Genomic DNA, 11,471 nt, shown 5'->3' with positions numbered 1-11,471 from the left:
AAGTATTTTATATCCATATTATGATCAAACTCGATTGCTTGTTTTCACGATGATGTTTCGAACACTGCAGTAACGCACGATATTTAAACGTTATATTTGCAGGTACCCGTTAAATACGTTAATTGTGTAGCAGTAAATTTCCACAATATTTTTAATGTATTGTTATTATTTAGCAATTTTTTGTTATGTTTAAACAGAGACGTAGGTCTCTGGTTTAAACTGGCTAATATATATATATATATACTTAATAGTTCCTGTTCATCCATTTCGGACTAATGCACGTCTATTTTTTACAATATGTTCAAATATTTTATTAAAGCAACTGTTAAGTATTTGGCTTAACATGCCAAGAGATGACATGGAGGTATCATAAATCGTGTTTAATGACCAGACACCTGCGGTTTATGACCTCATACAGAGACATACAAGTATAGGTCCCTGGGTTTATGACACCCTGTTTTCTTAGTAATTGTCTGGACAGTATCCGATCATATCGAGATAATCGGTTTGTGATGAACAAAGGGGTAATTAAACACTGGGTGGTTAAAAATGCTGAAATAAATTGTGTCAACATTGGTGTGAACAATTAAATAAAAAACATTTACATGTATCAAGAGGATTTAGTTAATCTGTAACAAGGTAAGTTTTTACAGACATATAGGTTCAAATCAGTTTCTTTATGTTGATTACATAAAATCAATCAATTTTGTTGTTTGTTTTCGTCCTTATTTTCGTTCGTTCATTGGATTCTATTTAATCTGAAAGAATTTCAATTTCTCAGTATTTTGTTGTTCTTAAAAAGGGTCGCGAATATGATTGAAACCTTATCACGATTCATCAAACGCAAACAATAGCAGAATGGCCGCAGTGTTGACGGCCAAAATTGGAGCATGCGCAAACTTGACGTCATTATCGAAATCCCAAAAACCTCCTATACACTTTGTTTGTAATTCAATTCATTCTATGTACTACAAAAAAAAATATCGAAGTTACACTGAACAACAACGACAACTTATATGTCCGCCATCTTGGTTTCGCTAGCGAACTACTTCCCGAGAGGGTTCGCTTCGGTTCGCGAACGTTCGCTGCGAACCGAGCGTTCAGTAGCGAACGTTCGCGACCGTTCGCGAACTATAGCGATCGTTCGCTGTAACTGAACGCACTACTGCACTTGAGGATTTCAACTCTTTCTCGCGCGGATACGCGTAGTAAGCGGGTATTGGGCTCCTAGTAGCTAAGTCGTATCGACCTGAATTTTTGACTAACCACCTTAGACGATCGCTAAGCGACCATCTAAACATCCAAAAACAATATCATAATAATAATAATAATAATAAGAAGAAGAAGTATAACAACATAACATAAACATAGTAATTTATTGCTATAAAACAAGTCATGAATTTCTTTAAAATCCAAGTTCTTTTGGATGTAATTATCCGTTTTCTTTCATTTGTATATTTTCTGCAAAGAAATTCTTATTGTTTACATTCTGTAAAGTGAAATGTCAAGGTCGTCCGTCGTGGGAAAATTTCTATTTTAAAACGGATTGACCTATTTGTAATTTTTAATAAGAAATCTCAGCCAATCAACGCCATCGTTATAAAAGCCTATTAACCAATACAAACGCCGCTTTTTAGCAGCGTTAGGCTCAGCAAATGTGCAGTTTATAATGAGTATTGCATTTATATCCCATCTAATTTAATTATAAGTACATCTTTTTTCAAATAAATAGATTTGTATTAAAGCACCGCACCAACACTGCAAAGATTTCTATTTTTATCAATGGTACAGCCCAGTAATTAAGCAGTGTGCTCGGGCAATGGTTTATTAACCGAAGTCCCGAGGGTAAACAACCCCATTAGTCAGTCAGATTTAAAGGTATAAATATTTGAAATTTAGTTTATGGCACACATGTGAAAATTCTTATATTTAGATTATATAATTATCATTAAAGTGAAATAAAATAACATTGAGGATTTATTGCTGACAAAAAAGGTAAGATAACTTCTAATAAATTTATTATTTTGTCACACATATCAGCATTTATAAGAAGCAATATACAGAAATACAATAGAAAAAGCGTGGAGTCACATGATTCAGATGTTCTAGCCTTGTATATTGAGCTGTTATTTTTTTTTATTGTTGGCTTCGTGCAATTTATGTTAGAAGCAGAGCAGCAATATTATGCGGAATTATTTCTTGGAGGCATTACAAATGTACGTCTGGGCGGCTCAAAGCGTGAAACATAAATGAGAACTGGCAGGAACGTAGTCGGTTTTTATAATCGCTGTGCAGAGCGTGACTGCAACTACGTCCTAAACGTACTAAGAACGTAGTAGAACGGAGTGAGAACTGCCTTTGAACGATTTACCACTGCACAACGAATAACGAAGAACTGCGTACGAACGTGATTGAACTGGCTGAGGACGGACTCGGTCTGACTGGAAACGGTATACCAACGGGGACAATTGAAAAATTGACCCGATTTGAACACGATAAAGACGGACTGGCAACGGGATAGGACGGGATAGGAACGAGCTGCACGTAGCGCGAACTGTGTATGAACGTCATTCAATCATATTGTAGATTTTTGTCGGACCAAAATTACTCGTTCAAGCAAGTTCACTTTCCATTCTGCATTTTCTTCAGAACGTGGTCGAACTGTCTAAGAACGTGCTTGGTGTATGGGCTCCTTCAAGTTTAATCACAACTTTGTTTTATTGATTCATAATTCGAAATTTTAATTTTCATTCATCATAAGTAACTCAAAATCTTATTAAAAATATATAGCGCATGAGTAACTCGAAATTACAATTTTAATAAAAAGAGCAAAAAACCCGCAAGGGGCATCTTTTTAATCTCTTATTTAATTAGATTCATGCAGCTGTTAACATTTAATTGACCATATTTATATTACAATGTGTTTTTTTCCCTACTTTTCTCCGTTTTCACGTTGCTTTCCATGTTAAGCTTTCTTAATAAAATAACTGAAAACTGCATCAATGCCAATATCTTTTTAAGATGAAACAATAACTGAAATGTGCGTATCTTTAGATGAAACAAAAACTAGGTGTGTGCACCTTTATATTTGGTGGTTTTTGCTTGTTTTCAGGGACTACCAGTTGTATACCAGTTTACTTTAACAAACATATACATACTGTTGCATAAACAAAGTACGTAGCATCACTTTTCGATACAAATAAATTTACGCATGTTTACCTTTTTGTATACACAGTAAAACTAGCCACTACTTTATCTATTTCAGTTATTCCCTCCACCTACCTTTCACGTGACAACAGTATCTTTATGATATTAGTGTCTGTAGTTAAAGTAAAAACATGCCATGTGTGAGGCTTATAATAAATATTATGATTGTTACAGTGTTATTTATAAAAATAATTAAAAAACACTACGTGACGTCAGAAGTCCGAGAAATGCGCAAAGGATCTATCAAAGATACTCCATGTAATTCCGGATTCGATGACGCCCGATAAACATGTTCAAATTGAATGTGCTCATACGGGCTGATACATGTGGTCACAAATGTACACAACGTAGTGTGTTGTCTATATAAAGAGCCTTGTTTGTGCGCGAAAATTTAATCTTTTTTTATAAATTGGCAACGCAAGTGGTCATTTAAATATAGTTATTTAATATCAACATCACTTTCAAATAACAATACATAGACATGTTTTTCTATACAATGTTTAACACGAAAAACGCAATAAACCAACAATACAGCAAACTTGTAAATCAATGTCAAAATAAGCACGTAAAAAAAGATCAATATACAATACTCTAATCCGAGCAAACATTGCAAAATAAAATAAATGTCAATTTTATAATAAAACTTATATACGATTCAAATTGATAATTAACAGATATTCGCACAATGACTAAGCATAAAAATGTACAATCATGAAATTATTGCAAAACACGATGATCAGCAATTAGATACGCCTGATATGAAAATACAGTGTAAGATAAATCTTATATGTAACACATACGTACAGTAGAATACCATTTTTAGCTGATAGATATAGTCTGAAATTTCTGTTGCACAGAAAATACACAAAAACGCTGTCGTCATCCAAACGCAAGAAGTATACATGCATTTAATGGTTTTATTTTGTGATATGCATTGAATGCAAACAAATTCGCAATAAATAGATAGCATATGTTTGCACAATGTCCGATAAAACGTCGTTTTCGCAAACATACAACCTTCACACGCAATAAGTAAACATGTAATAAATTATGCTATTTTTTTTATATCTATTGAATAAAAACAATGACATAATTTATCACCTAGCGTACGCAAACTTTTATCTACGGCATAACGTGAATTCCAGTCCACCCTTCGCTTGTGCACTTCACTCCTGGCCATGTTTCCAGACAGTGATGGTGGCTAGCTCGGTTTTGGAGCTCTCCTCAAATGGAACTTGTGCGGTTTCGATGCATGATAAACTGAAAGTGAATAGGTGCATATTTCGGGATATTGTTACAAGACATCACTTCCATTTTTTTTCCACTGATTACCAAGTTTTTGTTACAAAACAGTATGTTTATCTTAAACAGGTGTTACATTGAAGATAGATGATTTTATTTACATGTAAGCATGCAATCAAAGATAACATCAGAGACCCAATGCACTATAAACTCGACTGAAACTAACTAAACACGGTATCACAAATTGAATCGATACCGTCAAAATCCTAAGGTTTAAATGGAAAAAAAAACATCAATTAGAACGCTGGATATTTAATATTAACTTTAGAAATGTTCCAACAACTTTAGAAAAGTTCAAAGATGTGTTGGTGTTTTATTATGATTTGAGTTTTTTTAAATATTTCCTTTCCATTTTAAATGGATCTCAACTCAGAAAAGTGTGTATCCCAGTACTCCAATTGTAAAAGCAACAATATAAAACATAGCTCAGCCGTAATACAAATCTCATGACGTCGCTGTAAATATAACAGTAACGCAAGTTACCCTTTCTGGATCAGCGTCATCCCTAGCGTCTCGGCATTCCAGCGCCCGCTCTTAGAGGCCACGACTACTAGGCCGCCTTTCTGCGTCACTTCCGCGAGGCGCAGCAGCCAGGCTGGGGAACAATCGAACAATGCTTAGTGACAGTGTTTAAGAATTGACTATTCTGTATGTATGTACTTGTCCCTAAAAAGATTCAGTGGATTTGGGTTTAGTGAAATGTAATGCTACACATATCTTTAAATTGGTTTAAACGTCCAGTGAATGCATCTGTCGTTAAAAGACACGACTCAAGCTTAGTTCTGTGTGTGCGTTTCAAATACACTTTGATTATTCATTTGTGCGACGTCTTAAATACTGTAAACATCGGGAGTTGTTCGTTCTTTCGACAGCAAATGGGGTCACATACCACCATTTACTTTCATTTCCGTACAAGACTTTTGATATTCGATTAGAAATTTTACCTGCTCTAAAAATAATTATGAATAAATATAAATGCAGCTTGTCATACCCTTTGGTTGCTGTGTCCTTTCAAGGAAGGTCAGAACTGTAAGGTCAAACTCCACTCCGATTTCGTTTGGCAACCACGTGAACTGGAGAGACCCATATAATGGTTTTTTTTAAAAACGGACCAAATCTATTAATATCAGCAATCAGATGTAATCAATGCATTGATATATGTTAGCGTTAAGTGTACATTTTATTTATCGCCCAAACACATGAAAATTTTCTGAATGTAATAAATTAACGTTTGTTCTACACAGCTTTGTAAATTGGCATACAGGTTTGTTGTAGATTGTACCTACTACGTCCAACTTAGGCCGCGTACCTGTTTAAACAAAACTTTGTCAGGCTTCACTCCCTTGTCAAGGGCTGCTGTCGTCACTTTGCCGTCAGCACTAATCACCGTGACGTCATTTCCTTTCTGTATGTACATGGCGGTCTCCAAGAAGCGAGCAACAACGTCACATGCAAGTACCTGATCGAAATTAAAGAAAACTTTAAGGTATATCGAGTAGTATTAGTACCTGGGTTGGCGGTGGTGGTGGTGGCCGTGGCGCTTGTGGTGTCGGACGTGGTGGCGTTGGTGGTGTTCGTGGCGTTGGTGGTGGCGGACGTGGTGGTGGTGGTGGCGGTGGTGAATATGGCGGTGGTGGAAGTGGCGGTGGTGGATGTGGCGGTGGTGAACGTGGCGGTGGTGGTGATAGTGGTGGTGGTAATGGTCGTTGCTGGTTTAAATAAACCTTTTCTAAACAAAATCTTTTACACAGTTGCATCTAAGTTTGCTTCATGTTCCGAATGATATGAATAATGATACTACTATTATTCAGGAGTACACGTTTGATTGAAGTACATTCAAACGATATATGTTCTACTTAAAAAATATCTGCGCACGCACCTGATTGAATGACTTGCTCATTATGAGAGGCCCCCGGCCCGAACCCGCGCCAATCCACAGACCGGACCTTGGGGCGATGCCGTTGTTCTTTACAAGATCTCGACAGAGGTCAGCTACCTGCACCGGAAATGATTTTCGATATCCAAACTCCAGTTCGAGAATCCCTTTTAACGCATTTGCCGACTCAAAATGGTAGTGAATGTTTGTCGACGGTACAAGTGTCCGCAGTAGCTTGTCTTGTGGGAGACAAAGCGGTTTTTCTGTGAATACAAACATAACTCCGCACTTTAATGAAATTCTTTTGAGAAAATGCACATGCACTTGGTTTTACGTAAAAGACGCAATTGTTTTGACCATTACATGAATTCATGGAATCTTATTTATAAATGATCATCTTAATATTCAATATGATTTTATTTCTAAATATACTAATGTTCTTTCCTACAAGTAATCCTTGAAAAAGTGTTTTATACAATTAACTTCTGATATAATTTATACCAGACTGTTCAAAAAAGCCTGTCCATACCCCCCACGCTGAGCATGTACACGGGCGTGTCCACGATTCTTGTAGGCAACTGAATATGTCCCGCGGCCTCCGCTGTGCGCGCCAACCGGAAGCCGGCATGCTGCAGGAAGTGACGCCTGAACGCGAAGCGCGCAAATCTAGAGGCTTCGTCGCCGGTGCTGATCCACGATCCGCCCTGAACACATAATCAAACTTGCAGATGTCTGATGTTATACATAATAAATTTCAGTTTATGTAAAATTGTAATTGCATACCATTTCCACCGAGACAACTGATCCCCCCCCCCCCCATTTATTTTCAATTCAAACTGTTTTGTTCCACTTGTATTATTCCCAAACCCAAACGCTATACATCTTCCAACTTATGTATCAGTATCATGGTAATACTTATTACAGGAACTGTTTGTCTTTTGGAAAGAACCATATACCACTCCCAATGGAAATATCCTTTCGATTGTTCATTGTAAATGTTGACCTAAACAAAGGCCGCTGATAGTTGATAAGAGTGTCAGGTTGTCTCACCGTAAGTGTCTTGATAATTTCGATATTATATATAATCAATACTCAAATACGACATTATCTTACCAGAATTATGTTGTGTCTGCCGTCGTAGCATGGTGTGGAAAAGTCATCGTATAGCCAGTGCGTATCATTGCAAAGACCGTTAAAATGGTCCTCGGTCCACTGCCAGACGTTGCCAAACACGTCGTGAAACCCAAGCTCGTTAGCCGGGAACAAGGCCACGGGCTACGATAGTTATACATATACAATTATTACGTCACGCACAAAAAAAATAAATATAAGAAAAAACATATAAAGGACTATTATTGATTGTGTTACACAAGACGATTTTACTCGTCATGAGGCAATGTATTACTGATAGTTAAAAGAAAGGTTTAACAACAAAAGAATATAAACATCGTCACAATCGGAACATGAAATACAATTCATCGTCGCTGTTCTTCGAAAACCGCGTAAGTAAGTTTTTACAACTGTTCAATAGGCAAAAAAAACATTTTTTAAATAGAATAATTTAGATAGTCTAAATAAGGAACCAAATATTAAAGAGAAAATTGCGTAAGTCCATTTTTAGAATTAAAATGACAACTACAGGCTTTAATATTTTCATAAATAAAAAGTATGCCAATTTTAATTAAGACTATCTAAATTAATATATTTTAAAACTTAAAAAAATATTTAAAAAATGTTTTTTGAAAAGTTGGAAAAATTGACTTACGCAGTTTTTGCAGAAACAATTAGTGCACCAATGAGTGTTCAGGATTTTCTCACGTGCTCATAACTATGCCTTCCAATTGGATATGAACTCCAGTATTTTCGCAGAAAATGACCCGTGAACCCGCCATTCTTATAATCAAAGCGCCGTAGGCGCTGAAGGCCTGGGGCTAGATTTAGGGTGCTTGGAAAGAAGTGTAGTGACTAAACTGAAGTAAATGTAAACGGATCCACGCTATTTTGCTGCCAGATACAGTGTACATGCATGCTGATGTTATGAAGTTGAAAGTTTAATATGTTACTCGTGCTTAATATGTCTATCTAGTTTTAAACACTTCGACCTTTAAGCTAAGGTCATTCAATGGTCAAGGTCATCATAAAATAGGTCAGTGGGAAGGTCTTGTCCAAAGGGGAGTTATGGACAAAAATAAAGTAAATCCAATCATGAACCGCAAAGTTATGGTGAATGTTAAGTTATTGGGTGCTTTGACTTTTGAGTTCAAGGGCCAAGGTCATCAAGAAATATGTCCGTGGGAAGGTGTTGATCAAAGAAGAATTGTGAACAAATATCAAGTGAAAAAAATGTTCTGTAGTATGAAAGTTATGGCAAAAGTATAATTTTTCGGACAGAAACCATACGCCTGCCTTCGGGACATAAAAACAATGTATGTGAGAAAAAGTTTAAATTAAGTATTAGATTTATGGTTGTATTTTACAGACAAACATTTTCAAGAGATGAAGAGGAAGATTCATAAGTAGTGCTAGGTTTCTTTAACTGAAGTATTAATCGGATGTCAAGCTTCTCATTTATACTCTGGACAAGCAGTATCAAGTGTTGACAAGAGCACTGCCAACGGGTGCAGGACGCTGGAATACAAGTGCTTGACACAGACTAAATTTCAAATCCAAAAAGAGGAATAGTTTCCTCATGTCGATAGAAGTAGGTCATCACATAATCATTTTACAAGAGTGTTGCATTTCAAGTTGAAAGCTTTTAATGATTGAGAAATTGAAGTCGGAAAAGGGGAATAACTCTTACAAAATGGTGAATAGTTGTCTTCTGTTGTCAGAAGATGAAGGTGTTGATATTCTACAAGTGCATAGACTTTGAAGTTGAAAGCTTCGATAGTGTTTGAGAAATTGTAAGTCGGTAATAACTAGTAAAATATGAAGGATAAAGTTATGTGCTTTTGTCAGAAGTTGCATGTCATCATATTATATAAGTATGCAGACTGTCAAGTTGAAAGGTTGGACAATGTTTGAGAAAATTAAGTTTTTTGTTGAGAATTTGCCAATATTTCTATGTACTAAGTCAAAACAAGGGCAGATAATTCCATAAATATAGGTCACATGGTAACAAGCCTTGTCAGTATGGACTTAACAGGCGAAATAGAGCAAGTATTGTAAGTTTGAAGAGGATATCTTTGATAGTCTTTGCGGAAATTGACATTTACAGACAACTAAACAAACGCGAACGCCGACTACCTGGCTATGACAATAGCTCTTGTTTTGTTCTAAAAGTCGAGCTAAAAAGGGAGATATTAATTAAGTTATGTGTGACTGGTAGACTATTTTCAGTCAATATAATGACAATGATGGCATTTTGAAAGGAAAGTGCTAATGATAATGAAATGTTTGAAAATGGTTTTGAGATCAATCTGAAGGCAGGGCAAAGTTACCAATACCATCGTAATAAATGAACAAGTACTTAGTGCTGAGATCAATTTAATGAACACAATGTATCAACAACCTGTAGAACATTGAAGGTAATTGTTTTTAACATCAAAGCTTAATATAACTTGACATAATGAACTACTAACTAATAATCTAGCTCTACAAAATGATTTTAAAATGTTTGGAACAAGAATGGTATCCTGAATTCTCGTCCTTTTGTGTGAGTATTAACATATGTACTGTAAATGTACAAGGGCTAAATAACAAAGACAAATGCACTAAAAGTTTCAAATGGTAAGACAAAAAAAGTAATATATGTCTTTTTTATACAGGAAAGTCACCTAAAACATACCTTAGCAAAAACATTGAAAAGTGGTTGGGACGGAGATATTTATCTTAGCGGACAACATACAAATAAACAAGGCATCGCTTGTCTGAGTAAAAGTCATACAGGAATAACAGTGGATTACTTGAACGAAAATAATGATTGGCAGACAAGCAAGTATAGATATAAAAATACACGAAACACAATTAACATTAATGAACGTTTTCGGTCCGAACATAGATGAATCCAAATGTTATAATAAATAACCAAGATAAGAACATTATAGTTGGAGAGGATTTCAATAATGTTCTTAACCCATTATAAGAGATAAAAGAAGTGGAAATCTTTATACTCACTCCAAAAAAAGGAACATTTTAAATAACATAATTGAAAACTACAATTTGATAGACATATGGCATACAGTTAATCATAATGAAAGAAAATTCACCTGGCACTCAAATACAAAACCAGCAATATTTTGGAGATAAGATTTTTTTAAATATGCGAGTCTATTTGAAACATTATCGACACATGCAACATAAAACCAGGATTTATGGCTGATCACTCGATAGTTGAACTTTAACTGCATGAAATACAACCTGAAAGAGGCCCAAGGTACTTTAAAAGTAAACAAGGGCTGTTTGTAAAACATGCATGCCCCCCATACGGGCTTTCCTTTGTAGTGGCAGCCATTGTGTGAATACGAATTTTGTCACTGTGACCTTGACCTTTGACCTAGTGACCTGAAAATCAATAGGGGTCATCTGCGGGTCACGATTAATGTACCTATGAAGTGTCATGATCCTAGGCAAAAGCGTTCTTGAGTTATCATCCGAAAATCATTTTACTATTTCGGGTGACCGTGACCTTGACCTTTGACCTTGTGACCTCAAAATCAATAGGGGTCATCTGCAATTCATGATTAATCTACCTATGAAGTTTCATGATCCTAGGCGTAAACGTTCTCGAGTTATCATCCGAAAACCATTTTACTATTTCGGGTCACCGTGACCTTGACCTTTGACCTAGTGACCTCAAAATCAAAAGGCGGTCATCTGCGAGTCATGATCAATCTACCCATGAAGTGTCATGATCCTAGGTGTATGCGTTCTTGAGTTATCATCCGGAAACCATTTTACTATTTCGGGTCACCGTGACCTTGACCTTTGACCTAGTGACCTCAAAATCAATAGGGGTCATCTGCAAGTCATGATCAATCTACCCATGAAGTTTCATGATCCTAGGCGTATGCGTTCTTGAGTTATCATTCAAAAACCATTTTACTATTTCTGGTCAATGTGACCTTGACCTTTGACCTAGTGACCT

General features: G+C 36.0%; 1 protein-coding gene across 1 annotated transcript in view; it reads right to left on the bottom strand.

Moving 5' to 3' along the window:
* Window positions 1–3,631: 3,631 nt before the first annotated feature.
* LOC127878546 (uncharacterized) overlaps window positions 3,632–11,471 on the bottom strand; it is a 31,774-nt gene continuing 23,934 nt past the window's right edge. Inside the window, exons 12-18 of the mRNA XM_052425077.1 lie at window positions 7,499–7,660; window positions 6,915–7,089; window positions 6,389–6,648; window positions 5,819–5,968; window positions 5,501–5,582; window positions 4,993–5,104; window positions 3,632–4,467 (exon numbers count right to left, since the gene is read on the bottom strand). Coding sequence (XP_052281037.1) covers window positions 4,374–4,467; window positions 4,993–5,104; window positions 5,501–5,582; window positions 5,819–5,968; window positions 6,389–6,648; window positions 6,915–7,089; window positions 7,499–7,660 — 1,035 coding nt within the window. The 3' untranslated portion in view covers window positions 3,632–4,373. The remainder of the gene's footprint in view (window positions 4,468–4,992; window positions 5,105–5,500; window positions 5,583–5,818; window positions 5,969–6,388; window positions 6,649–6,914; window positions 7,090–7,498; window positions 7,661–11,471) is intronic.

The sequence above is a fragment of the Dreissena polymorpha genome, chromosome 4, assembly GCF_020536995.1.
Source record: "Dreissena polymorpha isolate Duluth1 chromosome 4, UMN_Dpol_1.0, whole genome shotgun sequence".
NCBI lineage: Eukaryota > Metazoa > Mollusca > Bivalvia > Myida > Dreissenidae > Dreissena > Dreissena polymorpha.
The sequence above is the reverse complement of the archived record's forward strand: the minus strand, read 5'-3'. Positions and strand labels throughout refer to the sequence as shown.